The sequence below is a fragment of the Rhynchophorus ferrugineus genome, unplaced genomic scaffold (assembly GCF_030347505.1).
Source record: "Rhynchophorus ferrugineus isolate W39M unplaced genomic scaffold, kcgeb_rfMv2 rfM9, whole genome shotgun sequence".
NCBI lineage: Eukaryota > Metazoa > Arthropoda > Insecta > Coleoptera > Curculionidae > Rhynchophorus > Rhynchophorus ferrugineus.
Window position 1 is genome coordinate 37,897,286 of NW_027472588.1, and position 27,458 is coordinate 37,924,743.

The 27,458-nt window shown below is 33.7% G+C and overlaps 2 protein-coding genes and 1 long non-coding RNA gene across 14 annotated transcripts in view; 1 reads left to right on the forward strand and 2 right to left on the reverse strand.

Moving 5' to 3' along the window:
• The window catches only part of mtd (TLD domain-containing protein mustard), a 141,346-nt gene that overhangs the window by 17,088 nt on the left and 96,800 nt on the right, over positions 1–27,458 (forward strand). For 2 of the 12 annotated variants that reach the window (XM_076414848.1, XM_076414862.1), the window contains exon 1: positions 2,916–3,184. The exons of 9 other annotated variants lie outside the window; for them this stretch is intronic. In XM_076414848.1, coding sequence (XP_076270963.1) covers positions 3,093–3,184 — 92 coding nt within the window. In that variant the 5' untranslated portion in view covers positions 2,916–3,092. Of the gene's footprint in view, positions 1–2,915; positions 3,185–27,458 lie in introns of those variants that run through there. One more of the 12 variants, XM_076414850.1, reaches the window with a different exon arrangement.
• The window catches only part of LOC143202918 (uncharacterized), a 196,216-nt gene that overhangs the window by 6,140 nt on the left and 162,618 nt on the right, over positions 1–27,458 (reverse strand). The window lies entirely within an intron of this gene.
• On the reverse strand, positions 24,088–25,692 carry LOC143202895 (uncharacterized). The gene is made up of 2 exons (XM_076414891.1): positions 25,149–25,692; positions 24,088–25,046 (listed from the first exon to the last, which is right to left on the reverse strand). The coding sequence occupies exons 1-2, from the start codon at positions 25,561–25,563 to the stop codon at positions 24,202–24,204; spliced, it is 1,260 nt and encodes a 419-aa protein (XP_076271006.1). The 5' UTR covers positions 25,564–25,692; the 3' UTR covers positions 24,088–24,201.

A 27,458-nucleotide genomic window follows, 5' to 3' on the forward strand; every position in this document is an offset into this window, starting at 1 on the left:
TTCGATCAATTAGAACAAAAACTGGGATTGAGAATGAATAGATACAAGAAATAAATAATTATAATTGAAAATCCTAACACTGTTACGTGTGACAGAGATAGGAAGACTTCTTTCTATGTAAACATATAATAAACATATTTCTGAAAAATTAATAATCAGAATAAAAATTAATTATGAAATAAGAAAAAATATAGTAAAAGAAACTAAATATTATTTATGCTCAGAAAAGGTTTATTCAACAATATGTTTTAATTACACAACTCAGTGTTGTTAATTATATTGTTGAGCAGTGTGTGATTTAAAACTTTCATTAATTCGTCTGTTATTTCATTAATTACCTTGGAATTTTCGTGTACGGCCGAGGAAGGGCTTGTGGAGGTTACTTTTTATTGTTCTGTATAAATAATTCCAAAACTCTTTATGCTTATGTGGTAAATCCTTCATAGAAAATATTACAAATGATTTATAATGTGTGGAATGTCCTTGTTTTATCTCATAAAATAACATTTTCGAAAAATATTATGACTATTTTACAGAGAAATTTAAGGATTACTATATATTATAATAAATTAAAATTATAGATATATTAAACTAATGGAAAGGATACTAATAAATAAGTTCAAACTTTAATTAATAAAGTTTTGCCATTTTCAACAAAGATATATGACGAGGACTTTTTTGTTCATCTCAATAATGCTGTGTAATACTGACTGTGGATGTTAGGTTCAATTTTTATATTAATCGGATGAAGGCAGTTGAAAATAAGCAAGACTAACCGTGTTAATTGACCAGTTAATTTTGTTATTCGCCACGTAATGTCTAAAACTTAAAAGGTCAAACAGTTCTAACTTATATCATTTAATGGTAAAATTGCGTATACATTTTAAAATAATTATTACAATTAAAAATATTGTTCTACTTCCCACATTACGGGTAAGACATGAATGCTGTGATGATGAAGCATAACTTATTACCTCTGATCTCCTTCGTTGATAGGACATTTGTTATTTATAACTAGAAAAAAGACTTAACCTAACTAAAATTAAACTACATTTAAATTGTTTATACGGGTTTGACAAAAATCTCACAGGAATTGGCAAATTAGGAGGTTTTTTGTTTTTTAAAGTCACTTTTTTTTCGGAATAGAGTGTTTGTCATAAACCAAGAGGTCGTCAGGATCATTCGCAGCATTATATTTTGTCTTAAAAATCCCCCATCCATAAACTTTCAAAAACTTGTGCCCAGAAATTTGTGGAAGGAAATTGAGAAGAGGTAGGTTATAGTTAAAAGTTTGGCGAATATTATTATTCTTAATTGACGCATTTTGGAGTACAAAATATGTGAAAATACCGTGAAAAGCAACGTGATTATTGCTTTTCGGGGCAGCTCTTTTAATAACCCCGCTGAAATATCATCAATTCCAGGAATCTTTTTAGGATTGAGGTTGTTGTCAATTTCTGTGGCAACTCTTATTGAAGAAATCAGATTTTCAGCTACATCGGGCTGATAAACAGGATTTATATCTACTGTAGATTCTATATCATTTGGTATCACGGATCGTAGAAAGAAAAAACCTAATACCAACATACCAGTTTGGGTTTATTAACAAGCACTGAACAATTGACCAGGTCTACAGAATAACAGATGTTATTAAAAAAGCCTCGAAAGTAAAAAGTATGCTCAGCTACTCAGATATAGCACGAGCCTTCGATAAGGTTTGGCGAAGGCCTTGTTCATAAACTGCAGAAAATGTTACCAAAACAACACACCGAACTATTAAAATCGTATATTACAACCATAATGTTTAGAGTTAAACAAGAAGAAGCTTACTCTACAATAAAAGAAGCTAAAGCAGGTGTACCACAAGGAAGTGTACTGGGACCCATGCTTTATCTACCCTACACTTGTGGAAGAATATTACGATGGCTACATTTGGTAATGATACTGCGATTATAGCTCTCGGAGATAATAGTGAAGAAGCCTCACGAAAATTACAACAGGCAAGTGACAATATAAATAATTGGACACAAGCTTGGAAAATAAAAATTAATGAAAGTAAATCTGTGCATGTGCAGTTCACCTACAAACAGACCGTACAAACACCAATAACATTAAATAATACTATCATTCCATATAGCAACAACGCTAAATATCTTCGATGCAAGGAACATATAAAGAAGAAAAGAAAAGAACTGGAAATGAAATATAAGAAATTGTACTGGCTACGGAGTTCAATTATGGGGATGTTCTGCAAAGAGTAACATAAATAAAATATAAATTTTTCAGAACAAAGTCTTGAGAGGTATTGTGGGCGCTCCCAAATATTATAGGACTGCTTACCTACATCGAGACCTTCAGATACCCACAGTCAGTCAAGAAATCAAGAAAATTGCAAGGGGGCATAAGAATATTGAAGTATTGCAGCTTTTGGATACCACCAGAACAGGACACAGACTCAAAAGAATCAAACCATCTCATCTTGTGTAGTGTTGTGTAGTGAGTTGCATATGATAAAAAATACAGCAGAGACATATACAGCAGTGATAAACATTATTTCACCAGATACTGAGATAGGGCCGATGGGCCCTCCTACTTATATATCTAGATTTAAGTTATCATAAAGACAAATTGTAGGTTAGTCGGAACGGAAACTATATATTTAAATAATTCCCATACATTTTTTAATTAAACTATGAGCTGGTGTATGTTGATATTAACGATTTGTCTGAAATATTTCGTGCCATTGTTAATGAATTTGTTTATAATTTCTGCTGACGTGTGTGTTTATTCGACTCGCCACAATTTTCTGATCGCATTTAGCGCAAATGCGATTTCTTACCCATTTGTCGGGCTGTTGTTAAAAATTATAGCCAGCTAATTAAAAAGCAATTTTGCTCGCTAAGTAATACCTTTTTAGTACAAACAATGCCTGCTAAACGACACAATCCATCCAATGTTGCGTGTGTAGACGTACGTTTTGTTTCTTAAAAACCCGGGTTCCGATTTGTGCCGTCGGAAAGGAAATTACATATGTTTTGCGAGTTACCGATGTCCAGTGTTTAGACAACGTTTGTCAGTTGGTAGTAGACGAGATGAAACTGAACTGTTTGTTCTGTAGTGTTTGTTCGGTGACTTTGGACACCATTCGTGATCATATCCCGGTATTAAAATTGATTTGCGATAGGTGAGTCTCTTGTTATCAGTTTACTTTCTTTCGAAATAACTTTAAACACTTTTGGTTTCAATACACCTTTCGGTTTTGCTTCTAGTTTTGTTAGTATATCTGTACTAATGACTTAGTATCTATAATTACTAATGTTATTCGAAGTATATTTTACATCACGTTAAACAAAAAGCAAAACACATTAGAACCAAAATAAAACAGCTATACTAGTTAGTCGGAAGATACTCTCAACTTGATCTAAAATCAAAGAGGTTGATTTATAAATAAATGACAATTATAAAGCCAACCTGGGCCATGGGGTGCAAATATGGTGTTGCACTAAAAATTCAAATCAACTAGTCATCCAACGTTGTCAAAAAAAGGTTCTTCGATTGATTACCAATGCCTATCGCTACGTAACCAACGAAGAACTGCACGATGACCTTGGTATCAAGTGGATTTGCGAAGTTATCCAAGATTTCACTTTGAAACACGAAAGAAGATTACTAAATCATAGTAACGTGGAAGCAATACAACTGACAGTGCGCAGGATGTCAGGAGATTGAAGCGAACAAAACCATACGAACTTATTTAAGGTGTATACCTTTAGTGTAAACTATAGCTATGAGTTATTATAATGTTATAATTGAGGAATACATATTGATGTATTTTCTCACACTCGTCTTGCTTGTGAATTAATCCAAGTACAAATGAAAAGTAGTAATATTTTAATTGTAAATTAAGATTTTACTAAGCGTATCTAATAAAGATGTTATAAAAAAAGGTATATTTCACAGAAGTAATATCTTTTTGGCACAACCAAAAGCTCTTGTTTTGAGTCTAATTTTCTAATGATTTTTAGTATCTAATCAGTAGTGTTATTCGAAGTCCAACTGACAATCTTTTTGCTTTGATGTTTCTGTTGTTAGTTCTCTTGAATTCGTAATATCTTTCATTTAGGCACTGGATGATCCAGCATTAGGGCTATATATGAGTTTCAAAGAAATTTTATAAATTTGAAGCTTTATTCTGAAAAATCGGGACATTTTTTCAGGACGATTATATTTTACTCGATAAAAACTTGTATTTGTAATGGTTTCTTTTTCATTAAAGGCGGATGGGAGTTCACACGCTCTAGTGACCATGTTGTTTAGGCAAGTGTAACCCTGTTCACGTAATCTTCACGCAATTTGTCCAATTGAGCAGCACGTTATAAAACTAATAAAATTTATTAAAATCAAAATAACAGGTCAATTATATATATAAACATTTTTATTAAGCCATTACAATTAAATACCAAAATATACTAACTCTTTGAAATTAAGTGGCAAAATAAACTAAACCGTTAATATTAAGTACCAATTTTAAAAGCTTATTAAAAATAATTAAATGTTTTTTTATAACAGCTCAATTAAATAGCCAGCGGCCTGATACATAGATGGCGCTACTAGAATTAAATCCATATGGTTTTTAATTAGCCCTAACCCTCAAAAGATGCGTGTATAAATTTGGCAGTTGTCGGATCATTAGTTTGTGAATTATAACATTTTGAGTGAAGCAACTTTTGTTATTGTGAAGAAAATGGATAAAAAGGAATTTCACATGTTGATAAAATATTGCTTTTTGAAGGGAAAAAATACAGTTGAAGCAAAACTTGTCTTGATGCCGAGTTTCCGGATACTGCCCCAAGAAAATCAACCATGAAGGATTGGTATGCTAAGTTTAGACGTGGTGAAATGAGCACCGAAGACGGTGAACGCAGTGGACGCCGAAAAGAGGTTGTTACTGACGGAAACATTAAAAGAATCCTCAAAATGATGTTGAATGACCGTAAATTGAATTTGAATGAAATAGCAGACTCTCTAAAGATATCAACTGAACGTGTACATCGTATCATTCACGAATATTTGGGTATGAGAAAGGTCTGTGCAAAGTGGGTGCCGCGTGAGTTCACTTTTCACCAAAATCAACGACGAGTTGATGGTTCGGAGCAGTGTTTGAAGATGATCAAGCGTAATAAACCCGAGTTTTTCCGTCGATATGTGACAATGGATGAAACATGGCTCCATCATTTCACTCCGAAGTCCAATCGACAGTCATCCGAGTGGATTGCACTCGATGAACCCACTCCAAAGCGTGGGAAAACATAACAGTCAACTGGCAACGTTACGGCATCTGTATTTTGAGATGCGCATGGGATAATTTTCATTGACTACCTTGAAAAAGGAAGGACCATCAACAGCGACTATTACTTAGCATTATTGGGCCGTTTGAAGGACGACAACGCTGAAAAATGGCCGCATATGAGGAAAAAGAAAGTACTGCTTCACCAAGACAATGCACCGTGTCAAAAAACCATGAATTGGGCTTCGAATTGCTTCCTCATTCACCGAATTCTCCAGATCTGACCCCCAGCGACTATTTCCTGTTATCAAATCTCAAAAGAACGCTCGCTGAGAAAAAAATTTCGTCGAATGAAGAGGTGATCGCCGAAACTGAGGTCTATTTTGAAGCAAGGACAAATCGTACTATAAAATGGGCTCGAAAATTTGGAGGGTCACTATAATCAGTGTATCACCCTTGGAGGGAATTATGTTGAATAAAAAAAAACTAATTTTGCCAAAAAAATGTGTTTTACTCTAGTAGGCCGGGGAGTACTTTTCAATTAATCTGTTAAGTATTCGTTAAAACCTCAATTGTATTGGATCAAAAAACTATCTCCATATTTTTAAATTATATTATCTTCTTTTTATAATTAGTCGATGTTCATAAACAAACGTTTTGATTACATGCATATAGTTGAATGGATATAGAAACCGTCAATATTTCGACTAATAATCTTCACTCAGAGCTGCACTCATCTTTTTTCATTCACTCTTTGTTTAAAATTGAACAGTTTTAAATACACGAACATTATGAACTTCTGGTAAGCCAAAAATGTTTCGGAAACAAATAACGAGAATTTGAACTATGAATTGATTGAAATGTGGCAGCAATATTCTCCAAGACGTGATAAGGTGATTTTGCAATATGACAATACAACAATCCTGTCTCATACAACAAAACTTGTCAAAGAAGTATTGAAATCAATTTGGATGGGAAGTTTTATCGCACCAGTCATATTCTCCAGATCTGGCTCCGCTTGTAGAGCAGCACTTCGCCGATTTTGAAAAAGAAGCTTGCCTGAGAGATGGTCAAAATGTATAGAATAATCATAGATCATATTTCTCATTTAGACCAATGAAGAACATTTTTGACAATACGAAATTGCTAGTTTTGATATTTTCCAAAAAAATATCACTCAATTATCGCTACAAGAAATTTTTGAGGTAATATTCGTTGAAAACCAATTCGTAGATATTGCGTAGTAAAGAAGCTACAGTTCATCGATTAATCGTTGTATCCTCCAGATGTAGTCTCGGGTGACTTTTACCTATTTCAGGAACTAAAATTATCTTATCGAAGATTTACGTTTAATTAGTTGGTTTCAACAAAATACAATTTCTAGGGGTATGATAAAATCAGTCTATAAAAAGTGTTTCGAGGATTTAAAAAATTGATAAAGAGAAAATATGTTATAACATTTCTCGGTATTTAAAAAAAATTATAATATAGCTCTATTGAAAATAAAACTAAAAATAACACCATATTTACACTTGAGTCTTCTTACAGTCAATTAACTTCTTTGTTAGTTGTTTCATGCATCACCGATTATTCTTCATGCCTCTCGTCTTCAGGCGGAAGGTATTTGATTTATTTTTGATTTTTGCCGTAACTGTTCCGTGAGTTCACTTGATTGGGATAATACCGTTTTAGATCACAGAGCAATTGAAAACGTTTCATACGACATAAAATAACATTTATTGTATTTTTTAATGGCATTGCCTCATATGTTTCGGGATTGTATTAAACTAGTTCTGCCATTAATGTTCGTAAATATCGATATAACAGCAGCAATAAAAATGTATGATATGTGTCAAAATTACTGCTGTGCTTTTTTAATGGCAAAATCGAAGAGTTAAGTCAAAGACACAGCTTAAAGATCTATTAACAATATAATAAGACAATAATGAGATAGTATCTTGTCTATCAGTCTCAACTTGTTGGTCTACGAATTGTGTTACTTTATCTTGTATTAATGTAAAAAAAGAATGCAAAAACACCTTCAGAACTTTACAAACATCTTTTTGGGGTTTAATAAAAATTCGCAATATATTGAATGACCTTTTCTAAACCTTCTTTATACTAAAACCTTTCATGTGAAAATTTCAAGTTATATGTTATTATGGAAATGTTTTAAACAAAAAGTACTATTATTTTACTTAAGAACTGATTTATTCAAGAAAATAATAAGCGACTGGTTGAACGGCGATACAAATACACACTGAGAGTAAAAACAGACGTTCACTCGTTCATCAATCAGGTAGTTAGAAAGATGGCCGGATAGTCTGGGTGGTATTACATAACATATATACATACCAAGTAAAAACAATTCTAAGTCTCACGCATATGCTTAATCTAGCTAACTTGGGCTTTTTGACTTGATCAACGAATTATTTAAATAGAACTGGAAATCTCTTCCAAGGAAAACATCGGATATACAAAACTTTTGAGATTGCAGTTATAATTTAGACAGAAAAATGCTAAACATTTTTTAACATATAGACTGAAAAGTCCCGGGGAAGCAAAGCCGTCTTTTTTGTTCAAAATTGGCTTTATTCATCAACATAATCTCCATTAAGAGCCACACAATCATTCAAGTGCCGCTCTAACATTTCAATACCACTTATGTAGAACGATTTATCTTTTGCCTCAAAATAGGCCTGTGACTCGTTGCTGTTCAGTCAGATGACGGTCATTTTGATTCCGGAGTGAAGTGATGGATCCATATTTCATCCATTGTCACATATCGCAAACAATCCGGTTTGTTACGTTTAAACATAACTAAACACTGCTCAGAATCATGAACACGTTCTTGTTTTTGGTCAACAGTGAGCAAACGCGACACCTACTTTGAACAGAACTTACTCATAGTCAAATGCTCAGGCAATATAAAACCAACACGTTCTTTTGATATCTTTACGATGTTAGTTAACCCACACAACTTCACTTTTCGATCATTCAAAACGATTTTGTGGATTTTCTACCGTTTTCTGGTATTACTATCTCATTTGGACGTCCATTGCGTTCTGCAACATCGGTGCCTCTACGACCACGTTTGAAGTCAGCAAACCAACGTTTTATTGTTATTCCTGAAATAGCGGAGTCCTTATAACTCACTTGAAGCCATTGCTTCGCTTGAACGGTATTCTTCCCATCAAGAAGCAGTGTAAAATTAAAATACGAAATCGTTTTTGATCCATTGTTTTGAAAATAACAAAAGTAGTATCACTCTTAGTACAATAACTCGCAATCTTATGAATAGAATATCATGAAATTTCTCCGTTTTCGCCTATTAAGTCAATCCTCTTATGTTTAATGATCAAAGTACCCTTAAATAATATCTGAGATCAAAGAATGAGGTTGCCAGATGTTCTGGTTCATATATGTTGGGTATTTTGTTGGCCTTTATTGGAAGCCGTAAAATTCTACATGCGTTAAGGTTCCTACATTACGGTATATTTTTTACGGTATAATATTTTGAACATTTGAAACATTAGTCCTAATTTGTTTTGAATGTATTTCTAATCAGTATAAGAAAGAATTTTGAAAATTGATTTAAACGCATACATGTTATTCTTCATGGGAAATATTTTGTTGTTTTTGATCACAAACTCCGAGATATAAAAGGTAACATTCGTGTTTGTTTATTACTGTGTCTATATAACAAAAACAAACAAGATCGATACGTTGATAGCAGCCTTCTTCGTTTTCCATCATCGTGATGATTGGCGATACGCCCGGATCCTCACGCGACTGTCGAGAATATCCGTGTGGATGATTCATTGAGCTGTAAATCGTTCAAAAATATCCACTCCAATTAAATAAACGATTAGGTTTTATCGGCCGTTATGTTGCTACAAATATCACGATGATTCAGAGATTATATCGTTCATGTCGTTTTTGATACTGAATCAGTTTTCGGTTGATTTTTTTAAATTTTTTATTTTTTTGATAATTTTATTCAAGGTGATCGCAGGCCGTTGTATGTCGTTGAGAATTGCATCCTACCAACCGGATTTATAACTATGCTATTTTTTGCCCCCGCTATTGACTAATTCATTTGAAGTAAACGTAGTTCGATGTGTATTAAATACTCAGTATTTAAATTAAGTATTATGCATTATGTAAGAAGTACTTTTGTTTGTTGATAAATAAAATACAAACATAGGTTATAATGGAGCCTACATTACTTGACAAATAATTTCGAATTTTGGGCATGAAGAAACAAGAACCTTTTTTGGGCAACAAATTGTTAGTATATAATCAAATTCTAAAGCCAATGTGGACCTAGCATTATGGGGTAGCACAAAGAACTCCAATATCAATATTGTCCAAGCTTATCAAGTTCTTTGCTATTGTGAAGGCTCCATGGTGTATTAGAAATGATCTGAACAACGTTAAGGAAATATTACGAGTTAAGTATAAATAACTAGTTGTGCTTTTTAAAGACCATTCTAGACAATTAATTGTAATAGAAAATACTAGTATTTTTGGTTTAACTTATGTGGTACCTATATATCCAGCTCCTTTTTCTGTCTAGCCTTTTTCAAAGGTTTGAAGTGTTTTTTTGCCAATGTTTAGCTGTAGAATCAGTGCCTATAGTATGTTTAAAGTTATTTTGTACATCTAAATTTGTGACATCAAAACGTCGCAATCGCAACGCGTCTCACTAACTCTGAGTTTTATTTCAGTTTGATTTTGACATACAACAAAATTTTAATCTAAATAAAATAATCGAACAAAAATATTATCAAATATAATTTATTTTAACAGTAGTACATCTAAAAACTACAGTGAATTATAGAGCCACAATAGTTTATAGGTTAGAGTTATAACCTCTTAGTACTATTGCTTTCAAGAATTTTGCGTACGTCTGACAACAGGACGACTTTGAACTAATCAGACAGCATTATGCCTCTTTTTAACTAAAATAAAATGAGAAGGAAAATATTTTCTGATTCTAAAACGAATTTACAAATTGCGGCAGGCAATACATTAAACATCTTGATGACGTATGTACAAAAAAATTTTGAATAGACCATATACGAGGAATATTTTCATATTTAGTTATATTCATGTTTTTTATGTCAGTTTTGAGATCGGCTAGTCTTGAAGCTTGTTGAGAAGACTAAGTCAGGCCTTCACAAAACTGTCAAATATGTTTTATAGTATGAAGTGTCGGATTTCTAATGCTGCACCTGTGATAACCTTAGAGCTTGAGGTACAATTTATTAAAGAGATATCATATATTGGGAAAATGAAACTTTGCAAGGTCACATTAGGTACTGGTCGAAAAAGTTGATTTCAATGGAGTTGGACAAGGTCCATAATCTCTAAATTATAACATAACAAATGTCGTAATGCCTATTGATACGAATGCTTTCCCAAAATCGTCGATTAATTGTTATGCAGGCCGCTGAAGCAAGTTGGCGCTTTTTGTGGAGCTATGAACGGCAGAGTCATCAGCGATTCCGCCACCGTTCCTTCCCCAACCGTATTTGAATATCTAGTTGGCTATGCGCGACACGTCGTACGGCTTATCGACGGCGAGAAAAACACGTCGAATTTCCGTAACATATTTTTCTATTTTCGCGTTTCTTTTGTTTTTCTTTGTTCCGAAACGAATGACGATTCATCGACTTATGATGATCCGTCTGCAATGCAGACAGCAAAATATACTTGACATTGACATGATAAATATAACAACAATATAATAACAAAAATACACTTCATACATCAATATCTTATATATTCTTCCTTGATTATTAATATTCAGCTGACATACTGACTTCATAAATCATTACTGTGGCAACATATGCTGACTATACGCCGTGTTATCTCTCAAGTATCCAGTATCAGTCACAAGGGCCTTCCAACTCTATTAACAAACTAAGCATAGCGAGCATGACAAATGACAATGATTTGTATGGGTACTGAACTTATATTAATAAATGGTAAACAACTTGAGACAAAATCTAAATTACCCCTAGAAAACAAGGTATTGCTGGACAAGTCAATTCTTAAGGGGATATTTTAATTTAAACAATTCATATTTTCAAAGCCCATTCATTTTTTTAACCCTTCAAATATTGTCTTACTTTCGAAAAAATGTGAAGAATTCAAAGTAGATTACAACAAATGGACTGGATATTATTGAAAAGACCCCGGCCTACCATAGTAAAACACATTTTTTTGGCAAGATTATTTTTTTTTATTCAACATAATCCCCTTCAAGTGTGATACACTGATTATAGCGACCCTCCAACATTTTGATACCATTTTTGTAGTACGATTTGTCCTTTGCTTCAAAATAGACCTCAGTTTCGGCGATCACCTCTTCATTCGACGAAAATTTCTTCCCAGTGAGCATTCTTGTGAGATCTGAGAACAGGAAATAGTCGCTGAGAGCCAGATCTGGAGAGGTGCATACGGTGGATGAGGAAGCAATTCAAAGCCCAATTCATGGATTTTTGCCATCGTTTTCACTGACTTGTAACATGGTGCATTGTCTTGTTGAAGCAGCAATTTCTTTTTCTTCAAATGCGGCCGTTTTTTTTGGCGATTTCGTCCTTCAAACGATCCAGTAACGCTATGTAATAGTCGCTGTTCTGATGCGCATCCCAATATACAGACTCCATAACCTTGCCAGCCGATTGTTGCGCTTTCCCATGCTTTGGAACGGGTGCATAGTGTGCAGTTCACTCGGATGACTGTAGACTTTGGAATCAAATGATGGAGCCATGTTTCATCCATTGTCACATATCGACGCAAACACTCGGGTTTATTACGCTTAATCATCTTCAAACACTTCTCCGAATCATCAATTCGTCGTTGTTTTTTGGTCAAAAGTGAGCTTGCGCGGCATCCACTTTGCATAGAGCTTTCTCATACCCAAATTTTTATGAATTATATGATGTACACGTTCAGTTGATATCTTTAGAGTGTCTGTTATTTCATTCAATTTCAATTTACGGTGATTTAAAATCATTTTGTGGACTTTTTAAATGTTTTCATCGGTAACAACCTCTTTTGGGCGTCCACTACGTTCACCATCTTCGGTACTCATTTCACCACATCTAAACTTGCATACCAATCCTTGATGGTTGATTTTCCTGGGACAGTGTCCGGAAACTCGGCATCAAACCATGTTTTTGCTTCAACTGTATTTTTTCCCTTCAAAAAGCAATATTTTATCAACACGCGAAATCCCTTTTTATCCATTTTTTCGCAATAACAAAAGTTGCTTCACTCAAAATGATATAATTCGCAAACTAATGATCCGACAGCTGTCAAATTTATACACGCATCTTTTGAGGGTTAGGGCTAACTAAAAAACATATGGATTTAATTTTAGTAGCGCCATCTATGTGTGATGCCGGGGACTTTTCAATTTAACTTTTTTAATCTATTGGAATTGGGTTTTTATTGTTAAAAATTTTGTTAATTTTAGATTCTTATCGTTACGAAATTATCAGCAAATGTAGACAATTACTATTTTATGTTACCGGTATTTAACGTGACACAAAAAGTACGGCATTGATCCCACAAATCTACCTTGGAACGATTTCAAATTCATTGAACTTCTTATCTTTTGAAATATCAGTTATCGATCATACGATAATATTTATGGTTCTGATATTGTATCGATATCTAAATTCCAAAAAGCATTAATCGTTAAAAATATTGATGTCTAAGTGTTGCTCCAATAATAGTATTCTACTCATAATAATGACTTTTTCTTTGTTAGTTTTTAATGAAAGAAACAGATACTGGAAAAAGGCGTTGTCTATATGCATTGTGTCTAATCATCTGGATTTGAATTTTAATTAAATTTAATAGAATCATTTTCCCCCTAATTTCTAAGTAAGAAATACGTTCTTTATTAAATCTTACGAATATTTATATCGTCAATTATATTAATGTTCTATTTTATGCTCAGAATAAATGTTGTCGTTCTAATAAAGTAGAGGGTTCTAATTTTGCTGGGGTATGATTGTACCGTGGTTCGGAGCCCACATTAAACAGTTGGTCTAGTCCAGATAAATCCTAGTTGGTAAAAACGAAAATCTAAATTATTAAAAAAAATATCTTCGAAAAGAGCTTTAATCCCATTTCAAGGAGGTATTTAGAAAAGGGGGCCGTGAAAAGAAACTTAATGTTGATAGTCATGAACTACTGTATATTAATAATTAATGATAAAAGGAAGGAATATATGTATTTTTACTATTAATAAAGGAAATGTAAATAACTGTAACCATTTTATCATTTTTTAAAAAATTTGACATGCTTTATCTTTGTCATTTTATTCTATTTAAAAAGAGATAGAATGCCGTTAGAGAAGTTCCAACATGTAACGCAATGAGCCTGCAAAAGTTGTCCGTTTGCCAAACTTCTGAAAATTCTTCAAAATATTATAATTACGGGTTATAAACCAGCAAACCTTGTTTTATCGCTTTGTTTTAATAAATTTGAAATCGCCGCGGTTTTTAAAATAACACGGTCACTAAAATATCTTAAAAAATAAAAAACGATATAACCTTAAATTCGACAAAAAGAAACCGTGTTTATGCGACGAACAGGTGACGAATCAAGATCAATTTTGGTGTTTCAGAGATCAAATATACGAAATGTATAAAACAGTAACTAGTTTTTTCAATCGAAACATAATTTAATACAATTATTTCAGAGAAAATTGTTAGTCTGGAAAGTATCCATAAAGATCCAAAAGATATACTGCTATTTGAGATATGTAGAACATCCGTTCATACATTGTTGGATAATACAGGATTTAAGTGGTGTAAAGATAATCCACGAAGGGGTTTAATGCAACTTCCAGAGATTGCTTTTAAAAAAATACAATTTTTAAAAACATATAACGAAATCAAGGAAGAATTATATCAATTTATAAATTTAAAAGAGCCATGAATATTTCAGAATGGTACATTGGGTTGATCATGGCAAGATGATAATAAATATAGTATAAAGACAACACAGGTTCATGGAAAAAAGTAAACGTTGGAATAACTATCGATTAGGTTTTGTTAGTCATAACATTTATTAATATTTCATTGCAGACACATAGTTCTTCATGATGGAAACAGGAATGGTTTTATTCCTGGTGCAGAATTAGTGTTTCTCTAAGCCCAAGGGTGACTACCATGAAGAAATGAACCATAACTTGTCTTTTCAGTAGTTTGAAAATCAGCGTTTAAAGAACTTGGAGGAACCATCAGTTATTGTTATGTGTAATGCACCATATCTACCATATATAAGTACACTGATGAGGAAAATCCTAACAAGTTCATCAACAAAGGCTCATCAGATTACTGAATGTTAAGGCCACAGAGTATTATGTCTCCAACCCTATCACTGCATTTTTAACCCAAATGAGTTGATATTGGGAATTGCAAAGAATTATTGCAATAGATATTCAGGTCGAGGAGGATATTCAAACCAGAACTGTTTGGATTTATGGAAAGACACCCTGTCGAAAATAACACCTTCGGTTTGTAGAGCTCGATCAGCCACATTGAAGAAGAAATTGACAAATTGTAGAATCTCGAGCAAGTTTTTAATAGATTGAAAATAAACAGCTTGGTTATTAACTTGACTAGTATTTCTGAAAGTGACCGTGATTGAATAAAACTTATGAATGTTGGTAATGAGGGATACATTGCATCAAAAGAAACAAGAACTAAGCTTAAAACATAAATATGCTCCTTGATGAAAGTAAAATACATTACTCAGATATACAATTGTTAATTAAGTGGATTAGGCCTTCGGGGGATACCACTACATACACAAACTCGTCTAGAACCGTACCGATACCACTGTTGAAAAAAGCAATGTATGTATAATAAAACAACTCTAACCTATAAATTATTGTGGCTGTAAAATTAATTGTAGTTAAAAGTTCTTCGATAATAAATGTATTTTATGTACTATAATGTTAAAATAAATTATATTTAATAAAATATTTGTTCAATTATTTTATTTATATTAAAATTTTGTTATATATCAGAGCCCAAATGTACTAAAACCCAGAATAGCTGCGGCAACATTGCAACGTTTCCCATGTCACTGCTATTTTGAATTGACTATGTACCGTTTATTTGTTGTTTTTACATTTTTTAAATTCTAATTACGTGGCCATGAATCAACCGTATCTAAAACAGTCTCGGAAATAAGCAATATATTTTATGATAGCGATAGTGATAATGTCATTGCTGTGAAATTATGAACATATAATAATCGCAAATAAATTCTCAATATATTCGTATTTTTTTCATAAAATTTTAAAATGTGAGTGAATGGTTCGTACGGAAATCCTCAGCTACGATGAAATTGTATCTGTCTTTATTCTCTTAAAAATCAGTATGTCTTTGTATGTTGCACAAGCATAAAATTTTAAACAACTCACCAAATTACTCATCTACCTTTGTCATTTATGACCATTGGTCTCCTGGATTCTTTATATAATTTTTTGGAGCTTTTAAACAACTAGATGACTTTTCAAGATCTATTTGTTCTAATTGTGATACATCATGTTTGTTTTTTTTTTAGATTATTGATAATATAATTTCACTTTACACACACACACTGGTCTAGATATCTGAAACTGACAATGAAAAACTTTTAAATATATGTAATACCTTGCAATACGCATCGCATCAACAAAACAAAAAACATGTGTTAATTATTTGCTGGGCAATTGCACACTAAATGTAGGCTATAGTTTTGTCGGTGGCACAATCTTACACAGAACCAGTAAATAAACAATAGCGGTCTCTTTGTAATGTTTACATGAGTCCCTTGATTAACCTTCTTTAATTGTAAAACTCTAATGTCTAAAAGCTACAAATTTATTTTTATTAAGAATTTTGATAAAAATGTATAGTGTGGTAATCTTTTGTCGCAGATGAGAAGAAATGAACTTCTTAGAGCTTTGAACTTTTAGTTAACTATATTAACATTCGAATGCAATGTTTCCAGAAGCGTAAATAGTTTTTTTGTTATAGTTTTCTTTTTTACGAACTAGGTTTTGAACCGGACCTACTGGTTAACGTTGGCTCTGAACCACCAAGATCTTTGACTGGCAAATGGCCAATTTAGAGATCATCTGGAATGATTTTCTTCTCGGAATTTTTTTATGGACAACAATTATAAGTAATCACAACTATGCCACAGCAGGATTCGAAGCAGCGACTATCGCAACAGTAGGAGGACCGTCCTGTTGGATTTTTATTATTAATCGATGTTGTTAAGATATGGTACTTTTATATTATTTTTCAACGACAACGCGTATGTCAAATCCTTCATTCATAATATAATAATGACCCGGTAGTTGTACTTTATTGGTACATATAAAAATTAGGGATATAAAAAATAAGGCGATACGGATTTCAAAGTTTAAATAATAAAACACGTAAGTTGAACACATTATCTAACGACAATAAAATATTTTTGTCCGAATCATGTCACATTATCATCATACATCAGGCATTTCGAGGTTTTATGGGACTAGGAATAAATTCCGTCGTAAAAAACTCATTTGTTATGCTCCAAGGGCGTCTAAAGTACAGGGATTCGTGCGAAATGCCACCCAACGTCGAGTAATATTTTCGGTATTTACAGGAACGGGATCCGGGGGCGACAAATGGCGTCGATACATCACGCGGGCGGTAATTTCCGCGACGTTTCTCGCGAAAAACAGCCGCAGAAGTGGAGGAGCACGTTTCGGTCTAAACACGGGTGACCGAACCGAAGGTTAATGGTTTTATCTTTGAGCTTCGTGCCGGCATCTGGTAAGAATAATCGTCGCATTTCTCGCCCGTGAATGCGTACCGCATTGACGGGCTCCAGAAAAAAATGTGCAAGGTTATTTTTGAAGAATTTCGTTCGTTTCGTTATTTCTGATTCGGCTAGTATGTGTTCGCTCTTTGTCATATTAAAAGTGTTTTTATCGTTTATTGCTAGGACTTTCTCAGGCCAAGTATGAAAAATAGGACATAATTGGAGATAATTATTCACCCAATAAAGGTATAATATAAGACAATAAGTCTTCGTGGACTGTAATATTAAGAAGAATCACAAGAATATTGAGTTATACCAGGTGTATGGGAGAGATTTGATGCATATGTCATTTTATTCCACCGATATCAAGCTTAAAAGCTATATGGAGTCTATTCGAAGTTTTTTTGTCCATACGTCATCAAGATGTTTAATGTATTGCCTGCCGCAATTTGTAAATTCGTTTTAGAATCAGACAATGTTTTTCTTCTCATTTTATTCTTGTTAAAAGAGACACACTGCTGTCTGATTAGTTCGAATACGTAAATGAATGAGCCTGTCAAAGTCGTCCGGTTATCAGACGTATGCAAAATTCTTGACAGCAATACTGATAAGAGGTTATAACTCTAACCTATAAACTGTTGTGGCTGTATAATTAAGTGTAGTTTTTAGATGTACTATATTGTTAAAATAAATCATATTTGACAACATTTTTGTTCAATTATTCTATTTAGCTTAGAATTTGATATATGTCAAAGCCAAACTGAACAAAAACTCAAAGTTAATGCGGCGACATTGCGACGATTTGATGCAACACGTTGAAATGGCGCATGTACAAATTAACCTAGGACAGACTATATGTTAAATTTTGCGAAAGTAACACATATGAAGTCATAGATACACGAAAGTCATAGATTTATACCTCTTTGAAAATGTCAAGTTTCGTGACTGAAAACGTACATTTGCGGTACGTATTACTTTTTTTATTTCATCAAAAGAAAAAAGCCGCTGAAAGCCGTCGTTTGCTGGTAGAACCTTATGGTTAGCATGTAAATTCCAAGGTGGTGATTTCGATGTGCAGGACAATGAACGTTCTTGTAGAGATCTGTTTGAAGATGTGAAACTGCAAAAGTTATTGTATGAAGACCCAACCGAAACTCAAAAACAATTAACAGAAGCGTTAAATGTGGCCCAAGAAACGATTAGCGACCGATTACGAGCAATATGGAGATGAGATGGATGTCCAAAAAATGGGAAACTTTGTACCACATCAATTGAATGACAGGCAAATGGAAAATCGAAATTTCATCCGTGAAATGCTTTTCTACATGGAATAGTGACAGTTGATGAAAAGTGGATGTTTTTTGAAACCCTTAAGCGCAAAAAATCAAGGTTGTCACCTGGTGAAGCCGGTCGATCAACTCCCCAAGGCCCAATCGTTTTGACCGCGACAAGACAGTTGGTGCGACAAGAGTGGCGTGGTATATCATGAACTGTTGACACCTAGTGAAATGGTTAATAATCATCGCTACCGATAACAAATGATCAATTTGAATCATACATTGATCGAAAAACGTCTAGAATGGGTCCGAAGACACAATAAAGTGTTTTTACAGGACGATAACGCTCTATGTCATACAGCAAAACCGGTCAAGTAAGCTTTGAAAGCTCTTGTGTAGATCATATCGCACCCGCCGTACTCTCCAGACTTTTCCACGTCCGATTATGAAATTTTCGTACCAATGGGATACGCCATTGCAGAATAGTACTTTGTAAATTTCGAAGAAGTTAGAAAATGGCTCGATGAATGATTTTGAAGTTTGACATTGAAGAGATGTAGAATCAAAATTTTCCACTTTCTTGAAAATTATGTAGTTTTTTTTTTCGAGAAAACCAGTAATGATTTTCCGGTACAATTTTGCATGGCTGATAATAATTACAACATAACATAACAGGTCAATTGAAAAGTCCTCGGCAGACCATAGTAAAACACATTTTTTTGGAAAAATATTTTTTTTATTCAACATAATCCTTTCAAGGATGATACACTGATTATAACGACCCTCCAGCTTTCCAATATCATTTGTGTAGTACGATTTTCCCTTTGCTTCAAAATCACCTCTTCATTCGACGAAAATTTCATCCCAGCGAGCATTCTTTTGAGATCTGAGAACAGGAAATAGTCACTGGGGGCGAGATCTGGAGAATACGGTTGATGAGGAAGCAATTCGAAGCCCAATTCATGGATTTTTGCCGTCGTTATCACTGACTTGTGACACGGTGCATTATCTTGGTGAAGCAGGACTTTCTTTTTCTTCAAATGCCGCCATTTTTCGGCGATTTCGTCCTTCAAACTATCCAATAATGCTATGTAATAATCGCTGTTGATGAGCCTTCCTTTTTCAAGGTAGTCAATGAAAATTATTCCATGAGCATCCCAAAATACAGACGCCATAACCTTGTCAGCCATCTGTTATGTTATCCCACGCTTTGGAGCGGGTTCATCGCGTGGACTTCGAAGTGAAATTATGGAGCCATGTTTCATCCATTGTCACATGTTGATGCAAAAACTAGCGTTAATTACGCTTGATCATCTTCAAATACTGCTCCGAATCATCAACTCGTCGTTGTGTTTGATCAAAAGTCAGATAGCACGGCACCCAGTTTGCATAGAGCTTTCTCAAACCCAAATATTCGTAATGATATGATGTATACGTTCAGTTGATATCTTCCGAGTGTCTGCTATTTCATTCAGTTTCAATTTACGGTCATTCAAAATCATTTTGTGGATTTTTTAAATGTTTTCGTCGGTAACAACCTCTTTTGGGCATCCACCGCGTTCACCGTCTTCGGTGCTCTTTTCACCACGTCTAAACTTATCATACCAATCCTTGATGGTTGATTTTCCTGGAGTATTGTCCGGAAACTGTATTTTTTCCCTCCAAGAAGTAATATTTTATCAACACGCGAAATTCCATTTTATCCATTTAATTCTAGTAGCGCCATATATGTGTCAGGCAGGGGACTTTTCAGTTGACTTGTTAATCAACAACTTTTACTAAATTTGCTTAGTCTAGTTCTTCTGCAAAAAAAGAAAACCGCATTTTGAGTTTATCAAGACCTAATATACTCTCGTTTTACTATAAATTAAGTACAACGCCCTTAGATTAATTATCAGTATTAGTTCTTGGTCTGCTATATCCGAATCAATAGTTCCAAGTGGCAATATCTTATAATGGACAATTTCCTTCCAATTACATCAGACGCCATTACTTTATTCGACTTCTATCCGGGCACATTTAATGTTCTTTCACCTTGTGTCGACCTCGATCTTTCTCGAGCGATATTCTCGTTTTTAATTTCTCATTCCCCATTAACAATCGGGTTTTATCCAATATTCGATGTTTCCGAAACTGTTACAGACTAAGACGGGCAGGTCCAAGAAATACATTAGGCTTATTAATTATAGAGCAATATTATCCGGAACCAATTATCTGATGGGTTTCAAATTTTCAGTTTATTGCCTTCGCCACACTATTTATGGTCTATTTTTATTTCCAAGATACCGATTTCTTAATTAGTGTTTAGGGTACAGGTGCGGTTAGATAAAGACAATATATTCGACGATTTATTTCCGTACAAGTGGAATCTAATTATATGCAGAAGAAATATTTATTTTTAGACGAACAGATGTTAAGCAATAACCAAGATATTAAACACTAAACAAGATCACACTATAAGAATATAAAAATAAAGAAATGCACGTGGCAGGGTTACCTTCAGGTGTTACGAACAGTGGCACGTCTGATCACTCTCAGAGTCGGGAACGGAAAGAACATCGAGGCGTCACGTCATCCCCTAGCTTCACCACCCGAGGTTGCCACGTCGTACCCTCTGTCAGTACCACTTGTTGCCACCTCACCGTGGGTGCTAACTTCAGGTATGCAACGCCTGGAGTAGATCTGTGGGCTGCTGAGAATTGCGGGAAAATTCGAAACATCTGAAGGTCGATACAAGTGAAATGGATATCATTGATTTGTGGTTTTTATTTAAAGTCTTGCAAGGTTTTTTTTGTTTTATTTCAAAGGCAAGAATAGTTGTTGGTTGCTACAGTGACTTCTGGTAGTTTGAAGAGGCTTTTTAACAAGTTGGTTAGGCATTCTTTGTTTACAGAGGTGGTAGTTCAGACAAAAATTCCTGAAAGAGCTACCAGTTTTACAATATATCAAATAGTATTATTCCATATATATGAACAAGTCAGTGATACTAGATATATCATCATATCACCAATTTTAGCATCTAAATAATAAAATATTTTTAACAAAAAAATTGAACAGACTTCAAAAAATAAATAAGGAGCTGACTAAAAATTAAAAAATAATAAAACTAAATAAAAATAAACAAAAACTTTATTTAACTCATCCACTACACGTATTTTATATTCTACTATATACACATAATTTAGCTCAATACCTACCTAAACCTATTTATCTATTTACAATATTATTTCAACTACTACCAACTGAACACTTTGGAGTCGATACGAGCAACAAATTAGATTTGTTTTGTTCGTAATTTAATGATTTGTATATGTAACAAGATTATATTATTATTTTGGTATTGTTGGGCTCAGGTAACAACAACAAAAAGTCGTTGCCCCCGCCGGGAATCGAACCCACGATCTCCGCGTGTGAGCTGAACGCTCTAACCACTGCACTACATATGATATGGTTAGTGTTTAAAAAGCAAACTGAAAGGCTTTTGCACTGAACGACTTTCGGTCTTCCGTTACATCAGTTCAGGAATAACATTATACACAAATATCTGTGTGTCTTTTAAAGTTCAGGATTTCCCTCGATTCCCCCTCCCCTCCACCCAACATATCCTGTTTTGGTCCCAGTGGAACACCTCGGAAGTACACTCTTTCGAATAAAAAAATAATTTTGAAAATCGGCCACAATTCACGGACAAATCAGCGAACATACATATATATATATATATATATATATATATATACTAGCTGACCCGACAGACTTCGTCCTGTCAAAAAGATTTGTAATGTGGCAGTTTTTGTGCCTACGTATTTTAAAAAATTCTCCTGAACAGAACCATCACCCTGGTGATAGGGCGTTGTGAATAAAAAATAATTAAATAAAACATATATAAGGATTGAAAAGTAAGTAATCGCTTTATTGTTAATCATGTGAATCATAATTATTATTATTATTATCATTATATTGCTTTGTGGTATACGATGTTTTTTGTTTGATTACCTGGCGCATAGATAAACAAATCTGATGGTTTTCCAACACGGGAACAGGCAACATACAATTGACCATGTGAGAAACATGGGTTTTCTAGATTAATACCACAAACACTTAATGATTGCCCCTGGGACTTGTTTATAGTCATAGCAAAAGCAAGCCGTCAACATGTCTATAGGAAATTTGCCATTACCAATGTCAATGAGTTGTTTAGAGAATATGTTTCCAGATTGGTCATTTTGCAACTCGACACGCATATTCTTGCTTAAATGAAGTACTTTAACATGTTTCCACAAATTGGAGGACTTTAGACATGCATTGAGTTCATCAGCTGGCGTTGATCGTGGAATCACTGGCAATGTTTGACGAAAATCTCCTGCTAATAAAATCATTGCACCACCAAATCGGTTATTATTGCTACGTAGATCTTTTAAGGTTCTGTCTAAAGCCTCCAAAGATTTTTTATGTGCCATCGTGCATTCATCCCAAACAATCAATTTACATTGCTGCAAAACCTTTGCCATTGCAGAGTTCTTCGAAACGTTGCAGGTTGGAGTTTCATTGCTTTGCATATTTAATGGCAATTTTAGTGCTGAATGGGCTGTTCGACCACCTTCAAGCAAAGTTGCTGCGATTCCCGACGAAGCGAGTGCAAGTGCAATTTTATTTTGTGAGCGAATTGTTGCTAATATTAATGAAATAAAAAAAGTTTTTCCTGTACCACCAGGTGCATCTAAGAAATAAATCCCTCCAGTTTCATCATTTGTTACTTTCATAAGAGTTTCAAATACATACTTCTGTTGTTCATTTAACAGTGGAAGATTTGTTTGAATTTATTCTTTCAAAGCGTTGAGATCATACAGTCTTTCTCGATGCAACTCTTGGTTAAAAGCGTCATGCATTGGACGATTGGGTGCGGTCAGGCCTAATTGAATTAATAGTTTGTTTGACATTATCAAGCACATGTCCTCAATTGAAATCAATGCTTCATTGTAAATTTCTTCACTGATTTGTATATTTGGATTTCCCATTCTATTCCGTATTTGATACAAAATATCATCACACATATAATCTTTGTACTTCATCCACAAATCAATTGGGTTTGATCAATTGACGTTGACAGGCTTCTCTGTAGGATCCACACAATTCACCATCAACAGTTCGTAACTGTTGGAATGATGTTGGGCCACGTACATTGACTAATAGCAGTCGTAAATAAAAACATTCATCATTGCTTGGATGTACTGAATAAATCCGGCCAATCGCATCGGTGGAATATACATCTGTATATCCTGGAACTGGTTTTCCTTGTTTCCGTCGTATAAATCTCCTTGAGGATTGATTCCAGGTATAATATTTTGGCATTTCAGAATATAGCAATGTTTGTGCGAAATCATCGTTTTGGCATGTCTCAAAAAAACTGGTTAATGTAGTAGATGGTGGCTGAGCAGCTCTTTGTACTGCGTTCTGTGCTGTAAAATACACTCTTTGTCCATTTTCTAAATGCACAGCTAAGTGAACAACAGAAGGGTGTCTCTCATGAATAGGAAAAGAAAATATTCGCCAAACTGCTTCATTACTACTGACATAGCGGCCCATTTGGTATTGGGTAACTTCATCATTAGAATTCTCTGCACCAATTTCAATCACAGCCATATCACTCCCTTTGCTTACATATTTGCAAATGTATTTAATCGATTTCACTGAATGGCAAGATTCAACGTTGATGTGTGCTTTGAATGTCTTTGATAAAATGGGTGAATATGGAACAATCCAACGATTATCTATTTCAATATCTTGTTAATTTAATTTGACAATTGTTCATTTTCCATTGTCTGCTGTCGATCTGCGACGATACAATGGATAACCGTCATTACCAGTAATTGTTTCCGATATTAATGTCCGTGGATATCGTTTTGAACATTTACCATCCATCATACACGGTGAATTTTGATTAAGAGTTCCACAGGGACCATGTATCATGTTTTTGATAACTACCTCATGCAATCCAGGATCTACTTGTACATTAGGGATTTCAGCTGATATCACTACATCAACTTCATTTGGCCTTATCTTTTCAACCAACCAAATCAAAATGTGTGCATGTGGCAATCCTCGTTTCTGCCACTCCACAGAATACATCCAGCAGCGTGTCTCACCAAACACATTATGTTTTACGATGAAATTCATTAAAGATTTCAACTTTTGTCTAAAGACTCTGGCTGTAATATCATGACGATCAATGGATGATTTCCCAGGTAATAACTCCTGCTTAATTTCTATCCATTGCGGATTGCATGTAAATGTGATGAACAAATCTGCTGTACCATAATGACGAACATACGACATGGCATCTTGAGCATATTCGTGCATATGCCGAGGGCTTCCGATGTATGTTGCTGGAAGAATAGTCATCCGACCGACATTCTGTGCATTTCCATCAGTATTAATCGCATCTCGAAGGTGAATATACTCTTCAGATCGGAGTTTGGTTTGATTCAACCTGATGAATGTTAATCTCTCCGTTTCAATTTTAACATACATGTCATCAACATATTTGTGATATAATCGCCGACATTTCAATATGCGATTATCTGCATTTTCCCGAATCATTAGGCGGTATGAATAATAGTTCATTGAACTGACTTTTTTGTTGGTTTCAGAACCTGTAAACAGATTTTGTTTTAATAACATTCAAATATAAAATTAAAATACATAATATAGTGACTGAGATATTATCGCCATAGCTAAACTAATATTTTAGTTACCTGTAATGGGATTTATCATTTTTATTGATAAATCGTAGCCATCTTCACCTTGCCAAAATATAATGGGATATTGCAGTGCATCATATGAGCGGTGTGTTTCCTTTATAGGTTGTAATTGAAAATTCCGACGATGTAAAACAATATCACGGGATTCCAAGTTTTCTCCAACTACAACGATAGCAACTTCATCAATAGTTGGTGCATTAAAACGTCTTGTATGTTGACCTGCAGGTGTTTTATCAGCTCTGATTACAATTTTGTGATTATCGGATGGCATCAGATCCAGGGCAGTTTTAAACAATATAATCAATTGATTGTGTTGATGAAATAAAGTTTGTAATTGTTCTACAATAGACCTTTTTACTAAATTGTTATGTGCACAACGCAGATCAATTTCTTGTGGTGAATTGCCCATAAAATAAATTTGCAGGAATTTGTTGTCGCTATCTGACACTGGTAACAGTGAACCTGCTCTGTGATATATTTGCCCTTGTATCTGTAAATAAAAAAAATATTATGGTGTGGTATAAATTAATGGATTGTCAATGATCAAACTTAAATAATATTTGATCTTAAAAAGTATATATTTAGTTTTAACTAATATCTATCAAATATAAAATATAATAAAAGTGTCACTGAAACTGAATCACCATATAATATGATGACTAAGTGATATATTTCGTAATGATTAAGAAATTGAAGATTAGTAACACATCTTAACTTTGGTGACAGAAAATTTTGTTCGCTAAAATAATTATGAGTAACTGCTATAATACATACCTTGAAAGTTGGCATAAAATTTTCCCGAACTGCATTTGTTGCCCCAAATGAAGTCATTTGAAAGCAATTGTTATATTGTTGAATATGTGTCAAAAAGTGTATAGAATCTGTTCCTATTCCTGAAACCAATGAGTACAATGGTTCTGGTGGTGGATCCAATTGTATCAATTTCACTTTACCATTTGCGCAACACAATCCATTGGCTTCGTTTTTGTATTTTAATGCCTTACAGTGTGAGCAAACCAAGTTCATAGAACCAATAACAACACATTGGTAGTTACTGTAGTCAATTGACACATCGTAACTGAAAGCAGCTGGATTCAAACTTGCGCGATTATTAGTTGAATGTCGCGCTCGCGCTTCACGCGAATCAAATATAAATTATTTTTTCACTAATCACGAACTAAACAAACACTAACTAACTAAACACTCTGCACAAAACACGATATACGAATTTGTTTCGTGTATCACTTGACAATTCATCTGTCATCTGTCAAAAGTCATCTGTAACAGACAACTTTTTTTTTTAAATTTGATATGACTTGAACTCAAATCCTTTTAAGCCGTACAAATTGTTTTATTTATTTAAAATTTGAATTAAATTTTAAACAAATAAAAAATTTTAAATAAATAAAACAATTCGTACGGATTAAAAGGATTTGAGTTCAAGTCATATCAAATTTAAAAAAAAAAAGTTGTCTGTTACAGATGACTTTTGACAGATGACAGATGAATTGTCAACTGATACACGAAACAAATTCAAACAAAAAGGGCTATTTTTAGGGTTTTTCCAGCAATAATTCTAATTTTTCTCGCCGTAAAAACCATCCCTGAACTTCAACGAACATTTTAAAAAAAGATTTGGCCAAATTGGTCCAGGCGTTGTTGAGTTATGCGCTTAGGAACATATTTTGCGATTCATTTTTATATATAAGATATATATATATATATATATATATATATATATATATATATATATATTTATATATATATATATATATATATATATATATATATATATATATATATATATTGAAGTCGGTTAAAAATTTACGCTAAAACTGCCGAACTAAAACTGTCATTGAAAGAGATAACGTTTTCATGAATCTGATACCTAGTTCCTTTTAGACTCGATGCCCTGACATATATATCACTCCCTTATATATATATTTGTGAATTAAGAAATTATTTTAACATGTGATATATTGCAATGCAATGTTACAGTGTCTTATATGTACCGTATAATCTAGAGCTAATAATTTTATTTAATTTTTATATTCATTTGTTCCACTTATAAGTCGTATAATTTGTTTTATCTGGTGAAGTACACATACAAAAAATAGTTTTTTTGGCCTCTGGTGTAGTATTTCATCGCAAGTTATATTTGTTGATATTAGCCTTTGTGCATAACTAATAACAAATTTAATTACTGCATTTTGCATAATATTGTATGTAATACATTTTTCGCTTGAGTAAGTTAATGAGCGTGAGAAACCGGACACTATCAGTTAGTTAAACATGCAAAATAAG

What these genes read in the sequence shown, in the direction of transcription:
- LOC143202895 (XM_076414891.1), bottom strand. Translation starts at nt 25,563, where the DNA reads ATGGGCAATTCACCACAAGAAATTGATCTGCGTTGTGCACATAACAAT. An exon ending in AATGATAAATCCCATTACAG is followed by an intron (nt 25,047 to 25,148) that starts GTAACTAAAATA and finishes ATCTGTTTACAG; the next exon opens with GTTCTGAAACCAACAAAAAA.